The 15,905-nt window shown below is 59.7% G+C and overlaps 1 protein-coding gene across 8 annotated transcripts; it reads left to right on the forward strand.

Annotated features, from left to right (window-relative positions):
* The first annotated feature begins 3,621 nt into the window (after positions 1-3,621).
* Positions 3,622-14,517, forward strand: SLC4A11 (solute carrier family 4 member 11). Of its 8 annotated transcripts, none has more exons than XM_004772883.3 (20): positions 3,622-3,838; positions 5,679-5,726; positions 7,970-8,122; positions 8,260-8,309; positions 8,572-8,803; positions 8,879-8,960; positions 9,136-9,259; positions 10,617-10,832; positions 10,913-11,006; positions 11,131-11,256; positions 11,341-11,454; positions 11,544-11,676; positions 11,974-12,047; positions 12,382-12,706; positions 12,785-12,891; positions 12,979-13,147; positions 13,242-13,415; positions 13,561-13,756; positions 13,839-14,008; positions 14,138-14,517. In XM_004772883.3, the coding sequence occupies exons 2-20, from the start codon at positions 5,696-5,698 to the stop codon at positions 14,199-14,201; spliced, it is 2,634 nt and encodes an 877-aa protein (XP_004772940.1). In that variant the 5' UTR covers positions 3,622-3,838; positions 5,679-5,695; the 3' UTR covers positions 14,202-14,517. The 8 variants fall into 8 exon arrangements, with proteins under 8 accessions (XP_004772940.1, XP_004772943.1, XP_004772939.1 ...); XM_004772882.3 differs by lacking the exon at positions 3,622-3,838 and adding an exon at positions 3,920-4,096; XM_004772884.3 differs by lacking the exon at positions 3,622-3,838 and adding an exon at positions 3,923-4,096 and having other exon boundaries at positions 12,445-12,706.
* The last annotated feature ends 1,388 nt before the right edge of the window (positions 14,518-15,905 follow it).

Genomic DNA, 15,905 nt, shown 5'->3' on the forward strand with positions numbered 1-15,905 from the left:
CTAATTAGACAAGAGCGAGGGGGTGACCTCCAGGTAGAAGTGGAAAAAAACCAAAGTGGAAAAAAACCCAACGTTGTGAAAGAATTCCAAAAACATTTTTGTTTCATTATCCAAAAATTTAGAGAAAAATAAATTTATCCACAAATTACTCCCATTTTCCCCAGGTTTCTGCATTACTCAAGTGACCAGCCAAAATAATCTGGTTTTTAAAATAAAATTGTATCAGGGTCAATACATTTTTATGTCAAACTAATAAATGACTATAAATCTGTTCTTAAAACCTTCTAATCAAATGTGAATATATGTCCATTTTATCCTACAGTTACTACTACTGTGTTTACTGTACCAGTAGAGAAGTTTAATTTTTTTTCCTCACATGGCTTCAAATTTTCAAGAAACTTTACGTATTTACTCAGAAGTTTCATGCCCGGATGAATGTACAAATAATAGCAAAATAAGGACAACAGGAAGAGGAAAGATGATTTGATAATCAAAACTTCATGGAATTTTCTAACTAAAAAGACTCCATTTCAACCTCTAGACTGTGATTGAGATGATGGGGGCAGGTGGTGGCATACAGAGATGCTCTTCTAAGAGGAGCAGGTCCTTGTTGGCTCTCCGTAGGGCTTCCTGCCCTCCTGCCTACCCTCCTAGGAGTCTGGATCTTTCAGTATGGATAGACAGCAACTGGGAGAGGGCTTAATGCTGTGTCAGTTGGGCACCATAAAGTCTTCTGCCTACCCCAAAACCCATCTATGGGGCTTGGAGATGTCCCCGAGGAGAGGAGAGTCAGTGGAGGCCATGTTCCCTCCCCCAGCCCACCAGCAGCACTGATGCTTCTCTCCTCCCAGAGGGGCTGGGAAGGCTGGTCAAGGCAGCAGGAGCCTCAAGAGGCTTGTAAAACCCCAGCTGACTCAAGGGAAGCTTGAGGGCTGCAAGGTGTGGGAAGCCATGCTTGCCAAGGGTCCAAACAAGGGGAAGGCAGAGGGATGGGGCTGACCAGAAGTAGAAATAAAAGGATTTGGTGCCCCACCGGAGGAGTTTGAGGTGAGAGGAAGGGAGCCGAGGGAATCGGGTCTCTGGCTGGACCCCCATTAATTGCAGCTGGAAAACCAGAGTGGCAGTGGAGGATCGAGGGCTTCCCTGGCTTGAAAGCCTCTGGGAACCACAGGTGGAGCCATCAGTTGTGCATTCCACATATCACAGGTTTATCGAGCACCTGCTACACTGGAGGCTGTGCTGGGGAAAGACACACACACAGCTTTGCTCTCCAGGAGCTCCCAGTCTGGCCGGGGAGATGGGGCCCAGGTAGCAAACTGAGAATGAAGAAGGCTATGCTGCAGTGAGGGCCACGGGGGTCCGTGAGGGGAGGAAACAGCAACTACTGTGGGTGGTGGGAGCAGCAAAGGCCCCCCACTGAGAGCCGAAGGACAAAGTGAGCAGTGGTAAGGACTGCAGACCTTCCAGACACCCACAGCAGGGAGACTGCTTTGCTGTTTTTGTTGGTTTTCCCACAAAAAGCCTTGGTGGTGGAGAATGAATAGGGGCAGGGGCAAGTCAAAAGGTAAGTCAGATGGTGGACCAGGCTGGAGGGGAAAGGGGGCAGAACTGTGCTCTGTTCTGAGGGTAAACCCAACAAAATTTTGCTCATGGATCCGATGGGGATGCACTGAGGCTACTCCCAGGTCCAGAGCAGTGGTGGGGGAGGGGGGAATGGCAGACTAGGAAGCTCTGTTTTGCCTGGATTTGCTGAAAATTGCCTATTAGGCTGGTGGGGAGGGGTTGTGGCGTGTTGAAGGCAGGAGCTCAGTGACAGGAGTCGTGAAATCTGACCATTGGCTGTGGCTGGTCCAGGGGAAGCTCTCCCATGGGGACAGCTCTGAGAGCTCTGTCAGAGGAGGAGGAGGATGGTGCTGGGCCCTGCTGCGGGAGGAGGGAGAGCCTGGCAAGAGAGCCGAGGCAGTTTCCCTGCAGGAGCGGGGATAAAAGACATATGAGGGGGCTAAAGAGAAGTAAGCAAAGCAGAGAGAATTCTGGAGACATGTGCTCTGTAAAGCACAGCTGAGGAACTGCATGGTTCCTGGAGGAGGAAGGGAATTCCGGGGAATGATCTTGTTTTTGTGCTTTTAGTTTAGTGTTGTTGTTGTTGTTTTTTAAGATTTCTATTTTTAGTAATCTCTACACCCAATGTGGGGCTGGAACTTACAACCCCAAGATCAAGAGTCCCATGCTCCACCTGCTGAGCCAGCCAGGGGTCCCCTAGTCTGTGTTTTTGAGTGAGATACTATAGAGTTACTTCTCACTCCAGATTCTACAATCCCTAATCCTAAAAGGCTTACAGGGGAAACTGAGTTGAAACTCCTTTGGAAAGCCATTAAGTGCCTTGTGGAAACCAGCGCTCATGTCCACAGCCCAGTAAGGGAATGAGACGAAAGGCATGCACCTACGTCTGGATCCCTGCCTGCCCATGTATGGACCCAATGGCGCACAAGCAGAGACACCTGGGGCCCCTCTATTTGCCCTGATCCACAGAAAGCAGGTGGTGGGTAGGAGGACCAAAGGAAACGCCTTCTCATGTTGGGGGCTGGGGGGAGGACTGTGGGGTTCCTCAGCTCCCTCCAGGGCAACTAGGGGAGCAGAACCCGGCAGATATCTTCTGCGGCATCCCCTCTGGTAGTAAGAAGCCGCGTGCTCAGAGCCCTCCCGACTCCCAGGCCATTTGTCTGCCAAGGGACTCACAGCTGGGTAGCTGGGCTCACTCGCTCTGTGCATAGGGCTTCCTCAAAGCACCAGGAGCCCTTGAGGGCTGCAAGGCAACCTCTACGCGGAGGTGGGCTCACCCTCTGCTTGCCCAGCCTGTTGGCCCGCTTCCAAGCCTAGGGGACAGTGGCCGACGACTCTCTCCCAGCAGGAGGTTGGGAGGGGGGCGGGGAGTCGCTGCTAGTCCTCGGGCCATCAGACAGTGTGTAGAGGGATGGGGGTTAACACTGGTGGGGAGAGTTCCTGAGTCCAACTGGGGCTCAAGTGCCGTGCCGTGGAATCGTTTCCCGAGAAGACACCCAAGGTCAGGCCAGGGTATCATCGCACCGGCTGGATTTGCCGGACCTATCGCAGCGGTAGCCAGCAGCCTGCCCGCAGCACCGCCTCCCTTACAAACGCGCGCGCGCTCTCTAGATTCGCAGAAGACCAGGCGCTGGAGAATGCACGTCCCCGAGTCGGGCGCCCACCCCCCCCCCCCCGTCCCCGTCCCCGCCGGCCGGTCGGGAAGGAAAACCGGACGGCGGGGCCACTTTGGGAAGGAAAGAAGCCGCGAGCCAAGACCTTGACCCAAGAGAATGCCGGGGGCGCGCGGAGGCCAGAAGAAAAAACTTCGAGGCGCGCAGCGAGCAAACCCGACGCCGCCAAGCCAGGAGCGTCGCTGGCTAGGCGAACTAGGGCGTAGCCCAGGGAAGCATGCCGGCCCATCTAGTTAGTCGGGGCGCGCTTCCTGGAGGAGGAGAAGGAGGGTTTACCACTCGAGCTACTGGGATGAATGGAGGGGGCGGGGCAGCTGGCGGGCTGGGCCAGGCCGAGGTCCCCTGCCGAGCCGGGGGCGGGGGGCCGGCAGCACGCATAAAGCTGACGCCGGAGGAGTCCTCCCGCGACCCGCCGCAGAGACACAATTTTCGTGGGTCCCGGGCCCGTCGAGCTTCTTCCCAGAAACTTCCCGGCCCCGCCCAGCCCCTAATCCGGCGACGCCTGGGCGGGCACGCGGGCTCGTAGGAGCCCGATCTACACGTTCTGGAGGAGTCGCCCTGGGATCCCGGGAGCAGCCTGCTTGGGATCGACAGGAGCGCGGGTGAGGGCGCCGGGCTGGCGAACGGGACCCCGCCCGGGGCGGCACTGGGGCGGGGCGTCGAGCGGCATTAGGACCCAGGCGCGGCGCGGGGGTGTGTCGCCGGCTCCGGCCGCTGGCCCGCCCGAATCACCAAGTTCGGGGTCCCGGAGATCAGGGGTGAGGACCCCGAGCGTGCGCGCGTGTGTGCAGCCGTCCGGCGGCCGATCGCCGGGGCCATGGCCGCGGCCGCCCGGCGCATGTTCCATATCCAGCCATGCGGTGGGTACCTGAGCCTGCAGGCGCGGCAGGGAGGCGGCGGGAGGGCCGTCCGTTCTCCGCGGCGAACGGGTGTTCGGCGGGGTCGCGGAGCCGTCGGAGCACCGGGGAGAACGCACCTGCCCTGGGCCTGCAGAGGCCCTGGGCCACGGTGGGCGAGGGGGTCGTGGAAGCTTCCTAGGCCTGGGGTCAGGTGTAAGTTCGGCCGAGAGGGACGGGGAGACGGGGCGGGGAGTACACGAGTGGTGGAGGGAGGCCTCGTGGACATTGAGTGCTTGATTCGATGCTCTATCGCCGACTTGAAATTCTTAGTCTTTGAACCAGTGCGGTAGCCAGTGAAGGGGTGGGGCGTGGAAGTGATTGGAATGGAGCCATGGGGTCCTTAGCACCCCGAGCTGGACCCTTTCCAGCCGGTACGCTGCCGTCTCTCGTTACGTTCTGCCCGGACACCTTCTCGCCCCCGGCGCTGCGGAGAAACCTGCCCACTCTTAGGGATCCCGGGGCCACCGACTGTCCCCTGCGAGGCCGCTGCAGTTTTTACCTCAAGGCCCTGACGCCTGAGGGCAAGTCAGGGCTTTGTACGACCATTATTTACCCGCACGTGGGGCGTCCGGGATGAGAATAAGGCGTGCACTACCCGCACTCTTCCAGACCCTCGTCGCCCTCGTCCTCTGCCCATCCCTCAGATGCTGGCTTTACCGCCCCCGCCCCTCCCTTCTAGATGTAGCCCCGGCTCCTGTCCTGCGCGTTCCTCCGCATCCTGCCCCCAGACCCCCAGGGTCTCGGAGTCTGGAGGCTCTTTCCTCTCGTGCACGCGCCCCTCCTCTAGCTTCCTTCCTCGCACCGAGCGCCACAAACAGTTGCGACCATCCGGGGCCCCGGCGTGGTGAGCGTGCCCGGCGCTCCCCGCCCCCACCCCGCCCCGCCTTCTCCCTGGAGGACCAACGGCTCCGCCTCCCAGGAGGCCCGGGACGCGGGTGGCACTGAGGGGAGGAGGCCGTTGCCAAGTCGGCCCCCTGTGACCCCGGGCGCGTGCGGTTGGGGGCAACTGCACGTGTGATGGGTGTTGATGGCCCCTGGGACCAACGTGAGAGTGAGAGGAAGTATGTGGAGGCAAGAGGTCCCCCGCCCAGGTCCTGGGCTTGGCATCGAAACAGCGAGACAGGGAGGCCGGCCACTACGTGGAGGGTGGAAGGACAGGCCCCCACCCTCCAGCTCTCGCAGCCGGTGCTGAATAACACCGTCTACAAACCCGTGCCGGGTACTGTTAATAACTCCTGGGGGAAACGGGGCTGGGAATGGCTCCCCACCACCCTACTTGGCCCTTTCCCACTTGGGGAGACCCTAGGAGACTGGCTGAAGAGTACCGGGCTGGGCTTCCTCTGGTTCCTTAGGGGGCCCCTGCCTAGTGCAAGCCCCTGCTCCCCCCCTCCCCCCCGCACCCCAGGTTGGCCTGTGTTGGGTACCTGGGAAGGGTAAGAAGGCATGGGCAGGGTTGATGTAGGGTGGGGAGCGGCTGGGCACAGGAGAGACTGTCCACGGCTGGTCCGTGGAGCTGGTAACAATTCCTGGGTTTCCCTTGCAGAGCAATCCTCTTCCATCATGTCGCAGAATGGATACCTTGAGGATGTAGGTGAGTGCCTCTGTGGGGGGATGTACAGAGAGAGCTCCTTGGTCTCTAGGGGACCTGGTCCCTCCAGCAGGGTACTCATGGCATTGACTCAAGGAGCTTGGTCTCTAGGGGACCTGGTCCCTCCAGCAGGGTACTCATGGCATTGAGCCCCCACCTGTGGCCTCTGCTGTTGCTGGGAAGCCTTTAGATCTTCCCCTCCAGGAGGTGGTGGTATGGTTAGGTACGGTACAGTTGACAATCGCCTCCGACACTGAGAGGCCACTCCGGTGGTCCTGGGAGGGAAGGCAGTTCCCTCTCCTGGGCTCTGAGGACCATCTGGTGACCTCCCTTGGTTCGCTGTTAGAATGCTGTGGTTACTGGGTCAGACTTTAGGCCATGCCATATATGCCCTTGTCCCTCAGTCCCTGCCCAGCCTTGTGAGGGAGGGGCTGCTATTGTCCCTCTAAATCCATGGAACCGAACCTTTCCTCACTTCAGCTCTCCTGCTTGTTCCAGACCAGTTCTCCCCATCTCTGTGTCTCAGGGTACTCCTGCCCAGACGTGGGCGCTGGCCTGACCATCCAAGGGGTGTTCAGTGGGATGGTGCTTGGACAGTGGTGATAGCGTCTGACTCAGGGTCCTTAGGGCCTGGTGACTGTGGGGGCCAGGCTGCTGGCAGGTGGATTAGGTGTGTGGTTGGGCTTATAGGATGGACGTGGGGACATGGCCTCCTAGGAGCATTGCAGGGACCTGGTCATGTCAGCTGGGCAGGTCCTAGGTAGAGCCCAGAGTAGGGGAGAAAGGGGCAATGTGAAGGGCAGTGCCCAGGAATAAAGGGTGCTGGTGAGTGTGATGGAAGGGATGCTAGGGCAGGTGGGGGCTGAGGAGAAGGGGGTTTCTTGTGGACATGAGCTCCATGGCAAAAAAAGGGAAGGATATCTTTTAGCTCGGAACTCTGAGTACAGTGCAAACCTAGGCCCTCCTGCCCAAAAGGGGCCAGGCTAAGCACAGGCCACGGGGGGACGGGGCCTGGGATGTGCAGAGGAAACCGGCGGGCTGGAGTGGAAGTGAGTCAGGGTGAGTCACTGCCTGGCAGGTGTGGACGTGCTGCTGACCCTTCCCTGTCCCTGCACAGGTGTTTGTCAGACCTTGGTGGGTTCTGGGCTCTAAGACCCCCTTTCCTGGGAGCATTCACAGGTGGTGAACCCTAGGGACCCACAGGACAGTCAGGAAAGGGTGCCAGCAGGGCCCTGGGAGGGCTGGCCGGAAGAGGAAGCTTCTGTGGAGCCTTGAGGAAGGCCCTCTAGGGAGGGAAGCCCTCTGCTCGGAGGGCAGGCACTGGCATGTCTGGGGTGTTGGTCACCTGGCCTGAGGAGTGACAGATCAGAGGTCGGGAGTGGCCCTGGGCCTGAAGGACTGGGGGGTCGCGACAGGGGTAGCAGGCCTGGCCCAAACTGCCATCCCAGAGGTCATGAGGAGCTCAAGCAAGGGTGGAACATTTGCGTGTCACCAGGAAGGCTTCCTCTAGAGGAGGGGCGCCAGGGCTGTGAGCCGTTGTTGGAAGTATGGCCCACCCAGGAAAAGGCTCCCCTCTGGCAGGGAGTCCCAAGGTGCCAGAGCACTCCTCCTGCCCGCCACTGGGTGTCTCCTGGGGTCCCTCCCTTAGTCCCTGTGTCTCTGGCTCCCCTCCTTTCTGGGCCTTGTCTGCTGTCAGGACCAAGTCTCTCAGCCTTGATGCTTCGGCCTGCATGCCCTCCCTGAAAGAAAGCCCTCTAAAACTCTGTGCCAGTACGGTGGGGAGACGGCTGGACACCGTAGTAGTTTCCCTTGGGTCCCATCTAGGGAGCCCGGCAGATCTGGGTCCCGTAATTTGGGGGTTCGGGGAGGGCAGAGGCCAGTCTTAACTGCATCACTGCACCACCTTCCAGGCCCAGAGCTGTGGAATGACCATGTTTTTCTGTAGCTGAAAGGATACACATGGGTCAGAACGGTGCAGGGCCCTGGTTCCTACAGCTGAAGAATGTTGGAGAAAGCTGTTGGGTGGGGGCTGTCGGCTGGCGTCCATTCTCTAATTGGGGCTAGGCCGGGATGAGCAATTCGGCCCACCTGGGCCTGAGGCTTCCTTCCTGGCCTACAAGAGGCCGCCCTCACCACTCGCTGAGAGTGTGCGGACTGGGACAGCCTGGAGTCCCTCCCTCTGGTGTGTAGCACTGACAGCTGGGCCCTCTTGGGGGGTTCTCTCTCGGTGGTGGTTGGGTCTCCAGGCTACCTCAAGTGTGACATGGATGATGCCTCTGAAACCCGTGAGGAGAGCCTGGGGGATGAGGCCTTCGACACGGTCAACTCCTCCATTGTGTCTGGCGAGAGCATCCGTTTTTTTGTCAACGTCAACCTCGAGGTGCAGCCCACCCAGGCTGGTATGGGGGTTGTAGCAGGGACAGGCTGGGTGGGGGGGACGGGCAGGGGCCTGGGTGCTGGGCAGATACAGCTGCACTCTATGGAGAGAGTCCTGACGCGGTGGGGCAGCCCACTGAGCCCTCCCGCTTTTCCCTAGCCGAGAATGACTCGCCTGGCGGCTGCGGGCTCCTTCACACCTCACGCAAGGTGAGTGGCCCGCTGGCAGGAGAGGGGACGTGTGGTCCCGGGCCACCCATTAGGGGGGTGGAGGTGCCTGCTTCCCTGTCACAGCGGACAGACCTCTCACACTTGGCTATGGTGGGTCTGGGGGGCGGGGCCTTCCCTCTCAGAGCGCAGGTGTCCGTCCTGGGGGCGGGGCCGCCGCGGAGGAGGCGCCCAGGTCGCCAGAGCGCATCTCCCTTACCGGCTGCTGTGGCTCTGTGCGGCTCTGTGCACGCGGTCCCCGCAGTACCTGAAGCTGAAGAACTTTGAGGAGGAGATCCGGGCGCACCGGGACCTGGACGGCTTCCTGGCCCGGGCCAGCATCATCCTGAACGAGACGGCTACCTCGCTGGATGACGTGCTGCGGGCCATGCTGTGCCGCTTAGCCCACGACCCCCAAAACACGGAGCCTGACTGCAACTTGGACCTGTTCATGGCCATGCTCTTCACTGATGCCGGGGCCCCCACGGAGGGGAAAGGTGGGGCCCGTCTCCCTGGTGGGGCCCAGGAGCTCAGGGAGGTGGGCCCTCTGACCCTGTCCGCTCTGCCCTCAGCCCACCTGCTGTCTGATACCATCCAGGGGGTCACTGCCACGGTCACAGGGGTGCAATACCAGCAGTCCTGGATCTGCATCATGTGAGTTGGAGGCCTGCAGGGTGGCTTCCCTGGCAATAAGCGGGCCCACCCAGTTTTGGGACAGAGGGTGGGAGCACTCCTGTCAGAGGTTGCTGGGGGTCAAAGTCAGGGGTGGAGTGTGGGGGGAAGCCCAGCTCCCAGGGTGGCAACCGTGTGCCCTCCCCGCCCCTGGCAGCTGCACCTCCAAGGCCCTGCTGAGGCGACACGTGTGCATCAGCCGTCTGGTTCGCCCTCAGAACTGGGGGGAGAATTCCTGTGAGGTGCGGTTCGTTATCCTGGTGCTAGCCCCTCCCAAGACGGTGAGTAGGGTTCTGGAGGTGGCTGTTTCGTGAATGAAGGTCCCAGACTACTTGGCCCGCTCTCCAGGGGCAACTCCTCCGCGTGCTGGGGGACCCCACAGTCTGGGCCCTTGAGGGCCTCGTGCTCATGCTGTCCTTCCTGTCTGCCCCACTGAGTCTCTCTGAAGCATCCTGCTAGGTCCTCATCCAACCCTAATTCCCCCTGAGGTTGTCCATAAGGCTGTATTTCCTTCTTGACTGAAAGAGATACTTGTTAAAATTAGCTTTATTCAAATGTGGGGGCTTTTCATCAGCCTGCCCCAACACCTATCTTTCTCCCAGTTGGCCAGCTCTATGATTTGCTGGCCATGGATCCCCACTTCTGCATGGTCAGGGGTACATCCTACTTGTGTGGGAGGCTGAAGCTAGTATGGTTTGGGGAGTCTTTTCTGAAGGAAACAGATTTCAAAATCATAAATGGAAAATGGGGAAGGCCCCTTGCCAGGCCTGAGAAGGGCCTTCATGCTTAAATTTCCTTTAGCTTCTTGATGATTCTGCCCCTGCCTCTGATAGACTCAAAGCTTGGCATGGCCCTCCTCTATGGGCTTGCTCTTAGGCAAAGCTGGTGCTGAGGGGAATGTCCCTCCCTGGGAGGTTACAGTGCTGGGGAGAGGGAACATGGGCAGCACATGGGGCAGAGGGAGTGACAGCTGGTGAGGTGGTCAGAGAGGAAGAAGGGGCTGTATCCTGAGGGTCAAGTGGCTGGACTCATGCCTTGTGACAGGCCAGCCAGCCCAACACCCGGCTCCTTCTCCGGAGAGTGAGCCTGTTCTGGAGCAAACAGGAAAGCAAAGCGTGGGCAGGACAGGCCTGGGGGACTGCCCTGGGCAGCATGAAGGGATAGATGCTGCTCCCAGAGGACAGGTTGTCATGGGGGAGGCTGGACATGAGTTGGCTTTGGTCAGGCAACAGGGAGAAGGCTTGAGAGGCCTGGAGCCCCTCAGGAAATCAAATAAACCAGCAGATGATGGGAATAATACCAGTAAAGTGGAACTGGGTAAGGGCTTGTCTCTGTCACTGTGATCTCATTATCTGTGATGATGCAGGTCTGTGTTCCTGCATCAGTACCTCAGATTTTAAGAACTCATGAGTTTATGAAGGAAATTGGGAGACTTGACACTGGTTCTAGTGATCTGCTGACCAGGCAGGAATCCTGGCTGATTCCACTAACGCCTGAACTTTGGGGGACAAAACGTGCTGCTAGTCACATTGGGGGCACCTGCGACAGGCTCAGGACTATCAGTGATGACAAGGGTGGGGCGGGGACCCCTCCATTTGCCAGGAACCGCAGGTGTGACTTCCCGTCTCCCGCCCCCAGAAAAGTACCAAGACTGCCACAGAGGTGGCGCGCACGTTCGCCACCATGTTCTTGGACATCACCTTCCGCCAGGAGCTCCTGAAGACACGCACAGAGGAGGAATTCAAGGAGGCGCTGGTGCGTCAGAGACAGCTGCTCACTATGGTGAGCCAGTGCCCAGCCCTCAGCGCCAAGGGCTACAGCATGACCTCCATCCACATACACAGACCCCCCAAGGTACAGCAGGGATGCAGACCTGGGCGGGGTTGGTGGGGCAAGGGCCACAGGCCAGAGCTGACATCTGTCCCCTTCCCCAGCCCCTGAAGCGCAAAGATTTTCTCCCTGTGGGGAAGGGCATCCGGGAGGACATTGCCCGCAGGTTCCCCGTGTACCCGCTGGACTTCACAGACGGTACGTGGCCCTACGATTCCCCCCCCCACCCCCCCGCCACAGCTCAGCCTGTGGCTTTGGTCCCAGGACAACACATGGGCCTGTCCTGCATCCCAGCAAATTTCCTGTCCTGTCCCATCCCTAGGCATTATTGGGAAAAACAAGGCTGTGGGCAAATACATCACCACCACGCTGTTCCTCTACTTCGCCTGCCTCCTGCCCACCATCGCTTTTGGGTCCCTCAACGATGAGAACACAAACGGGGCTATCGGTGAGGGGAGGAGGTGGGGTGGGGGTGGGGCGGGAGGCCCAGGGCTGCAGTGACCCACCTCCCTGACGTCCCCCACTTCCTCAGATGTGCAGAAGACCATGGCAGGGCAGGGCATCGGAGGCCTCCTATATGCCCTCTTCTCTGGACAGCCACTGGTGGTGCTCTTGACCACTGCGCCCTTGGCCCTCTACATCCAAGGTGCCTTTGCACTGGCGGTGGGGAGGTGGCTCCCAAGGTCCCCAGCCCCTGCCCAGCTCTGACCACCCCCCTCGTCCTGCTGCCTGCAGTAATTTGTGGTATCTGTGACGACTACAATCTGGACTTCAGCACCTTCTATGCGTGGACGGGCCTGTGGAACAGTTTCTTTCTCGCACTTTATGCCCTCTTCAACCTCAGTCTCATCATGCGTCTCTTCAAGAGGTGACAGGGCCTTTCCCGAGCTTCTGGGACCCTCAGCCAGGAGGGGAGACCAAGGCTGGGGACCTGGGGCAGTCTCCACGCCAGCCTCTGAGGCCCTATAACCCTAGAGTGGATGGGGTGCCCCCTCCACATCACTGCCCTGAGACAGAAGTGTGGGACCCTGGTCTTCGTGGCAGGAAGAGGTCCGAGACTGTGCAGAGGCTCAGGGAAGTCTCCCCATCCCCACCCCGGTGCCCTGACACTTCATCACCATCTGATGAGGCATGACATCCCCCTCCCCCTACATCACCCCGGCAGGTCAACAGAAGAGATCATTGCCCTGTTCATTTCCATCACATTCATGCTGGACGCTGTCAAGGGCATGGCCAAAAGTGAGTGTCCAGTCGGTGGCCACCTGCTGCAGGGGAAACTGAGTTGAGCTGGGGGACTGTGGGCTGTGGCCAGGACCACCAAGCAGCATGCAAGCTAAGGCTCCTTCCCCGGTCCAGGGCGCTCTCAGGAGCTGTGACCAGCAGGAAGCCACGGTGCCATGTGCTGGAGGGCGACAGGGCTGCCTCAGGCGGGATCAGAGGCACAGGGCCAGGTGTGAGGCAGTGTCAGAGATGGTGGGGGACAAGCAAGTCAGTGGGGTCCTCCTGTCTGACAGAGAAAGGCAGCCCCTCCCTTTCCCCATCCCCCCAGAAGCTCTTTCTCCCCCATATCCAGAAGAGAGCTGGGCCTCATCTTCCAGAGCTCAGACCACTGAAGCCTGCTGGCCTGTATCCACAGTCTTTCAGAAGTACTACTACCACCATGACTTTGGGACCTACAACACAGAGAGCACTTCCCTGGTGAGCCTGCTGGGTCTCAGCACCGACCTCAACACCAGCCTCCACACAGCCCTCAACAGCAGCCTCCCGGCCAGCTCACTACAGCCGACACCCGGGAGCCACCAGGCTGACCCCCCGGGCCGGGAGACCGCGGTGCTCAGCCTCCTTATTATGCTGGGCACGCTGTGGCTGAGCTACACCCTCTACCAGTTCAAGAAGAGGTGAGGGGGGCCCTGCGGGTGAGGGAAAGAAGGCGCCAGCTCCCAGGCCGCACTCACACTCCCCACCCATGTCCCCAGCCCCTACCTACACCCCTACATGCGGGAGATCCTGTCAGACTGTGCCTTGCCCATCTCGGTGCTCACCTTCTCCCTCATCTGCTCCTACGGCTTCCGGGAAATCAAAAGTGAGTTGGGGTCTGGCAGGGGGTGCAGTGGGGTGAGGTTGGTCCCTGGGTGCCACAGGCTTGAGCAGGGGCCTGTATCTGCTGCAGTGAGCCAGTTCCGCTACAACCCTAACAAGAGAGTCTTTGAGGCGGCTGAGATGCACTCCCTGTCCCTGGGGGCCATCGCCAGTGCCATGGGCCTGGGCTTCCTGCTCTCCTTGCTCTTCTTCATCGAGCAGAACTTGGTGGCTGCCTTAGCCAATGCCCCGGAGAACAGGTTTGTGGGGCGGGGCTGGGAGGGCTGAGCATGTGCCCCAGCCTCCCTGGGGTCACAGAGATCCAGCCACATGTGCCCCCACCCTCTGCTGCAGGCTGGTGAAGGGCACTGCCTACCACTGGGACCTCCTGCTCATCGCCATCATCAACAGCGGGCTGTCATTGTTCGGGCTGCCCTGGATCCACGCCGCCTACCCCCATTCCCCACTGCATGTGCGGGCCCTGGCTTTGGTGGAGGAGCGTGTGGAGAACGGGCACATTTATGAGACGTGAGTGGGGGCCAGGTCCCTTAAGACCTGAGGCTTGTCATATGGGCCCTGAAATGGGGGTAACCCTGAGCCATGGGGACCTGGGGAGGGATGCGGCTCCGGGGACTAGGGCCCAGAGGTGACCCGGTACCCTGTGGCTGTGCAGAATTGTGAACGTGAAGGAGACACGGCTGACCACCCTGGGCGCCAGCATCCTGGTGGGCTTCTCCCTCCTGCTGCTTCCCTTCCCGCTGCAGTGGATCCCCAAGCCCGTGCTTTACGGCCTCTTCCTCTACATCGCGCTTACCTCCATCGATGGCAACCAACTCTTCGAGCGCGTGGCCCTGCTGCTCAAGGACCAGGTGAGCCTCAGCCCCAAGGGCAAGGGGCAGGGTGGGCATACAGGCTCCAGGCCTGCCCACAGCAGGTCTCTGCCGCCCACAGACCTCGTACCCGCCCACCCACTACATCCGGAGGGTGCCCCAGAGGAAGATCCACTACTTCACCGGCCTGCAGGTCCTGCAGCTGCTGCTGCTCTGTGCCTTCGGCATGAGCAACCTGCCCTACATGAAGATGATCTTCCCTCTCATCATGATTGTCATGATCCCCATCCGGTAAGGGCCGCCGGGTGGGGGCTGGGGGTGGCACCCAGTCTACCCCTGGGGAGGGGCAGGGGCAGATGCCCCCCCACTTTTGCTCTCTGACCCAGTGCTCACCTTAAGGTCTCTTATCCCCCTGCCCAGCTACAACCTGCTGCCCCGAATCATTGAAGCCAAGTATCTGGATGCCATGGATGCCGAGCACTGACTGAGGCCCTGACCAGCAGGCCCGCGCCATATCCCTTTCCCTGTCCCTCTGGCTCTTCCCAGACTGAGTCTGCAGCCCCGTGGGGAGAGGGATGGGGTCTTTTGGGGCGTGGTTCTGTGCTGCATCCCCTTCCTGCTGTCCCATCAGGCCTAGGACATTAGGCATGGGGGGGGGAGTTGTTCCATGGTGGGGGCCCATACCTGTCCCCATTAGCCTTTTGCTTGGGTCAGTGACACTGCTCAGGGCAACTTCTGTCCAGAGTAGGACTAAGGACGGATTTTCTTTTGATAAAAGAGTCAGATGTCTGAAAGAGAAACCATTTCCTTGATTGTGTAAGGAACTTGCTATATGCACACTAGAGAATAAAGCTCCTGTTTCTAGCTTCCATCTCAGCTGTCCCGCCCTGCCGCAGCCTCAGGGCCACTGGAGAATAAAAAGTTTGATGTAAAAGGGGGGAGAAAGGAAAAGGGACCCGTGTTTGCTGAGGACCACAGGCTGTCACTTCCAACCCCACACAGCGGATGCTGGCCCAACAGGGGCCTGTGGAAGATCCAGGAGGCCCTGGCGCTGCTGTGTTGCCAGGCAACCGCAGGGGAGGTGTTGTCAAGGGCATGGCATATGCAAGGGCCTGGAGAAGGCTTGGGGCCAGTAGTGAGCCACAGTGGTGGAAGAGAGGTGGGTGGGCCTTGTGGCCCTGGGCCTGGGCTCCCAGAGGCAGCTGCAGAGCAGCCCAGCAGACTGAAAACCAGGCTCATGGAGGTCAGAGCCACCATTGTGAGGGATGCCCTCTGGGGGTGGGTACTGATTCTGTATGTGGGGGTGGGGCGGGGGCTGCATGCCGCACCAAGACACTGATAGTGGGGATGAAGAGCAATGGAAGACCCCGACGGCATGATGTGGGGATTGGTCTGGTGGAGGGGAGAAGGGTCTGTGTTCCTGGCTTGGTCACTTGGTACCTGGACAGAGGCCCCATGGCACGCAGTGGGGAATCCAGATCTGGGACTCGGAAGCACCCCCTGCGCGTTACCTGGGAGCCCCAGCAGTAGTAGAGCCTCTGGCCCCCAGCCATCCCATGACCTCCCTTACAGCACTTTGGCTTGCTGAGTAAACCACAGACCAAGGGAGCAGGTGAGAGAAGACCTACCTCAACTGAAAAGGCCTCCTCTCTAGATATGCGAAGGATTCCTGCTAACCAGCAACACCACAAAGTTGATGACTACCAACTCCAATAGAAGAGGCAAACCTGGGGTGAGGGAGTGGCCCAACAGTCACAGGACATGCTCAATGCCCTTGGTCATCTGGGAAAAGCAGCCCCAAGGGGAGCTGGCATCGCCCTCCTTGGAACCGGCAACACAGGCCGGCCGGCCCGCCAGCTGGGTAGAAGAGGTATGTACAACCAGGGCATGGATCGGGGAGCAGAGACCGGGGCACATCCAAAACCCCTCCTCCACCAGCTGTGCGGCTCTGCTCCCGGGCAACCTGCGTGGGTACGAGCCCATTCATTGTTTGGAGGGATGGCTAGCTAAAGGTTAACAAAGGGGGATGGTGTCCTGGGGGCCTGGGCCATCATCCAAACTGGGCTGTGCAGTCTGAAGCTCTATGCACCCACCCCATCCAGGTGGCATGCAGTCCTTTGGGGTCCCCTCCCCAGTGGCCTGCGTGTTCCCTCCAGGTAGGGCCGTATCCAGAATCACCAGGCGGGGA

Source organism: Mustela putorius, unplaced genomic scaffold (genome assembly GCF_011764305.1).
Source record: "Mustela putorius furo isolate JIRA1106 unplaced genomic scaffold, ASM1176430v1.1 tig00000874_pilon_pilon_pilon, whole genome shotgun sequence".
Taxonomy (NCBI): Eukaryota; Metazoa; Chordata; class Mammalia; order Carnivora; family Mustelidae; genus Mustela; species Mustela putorius.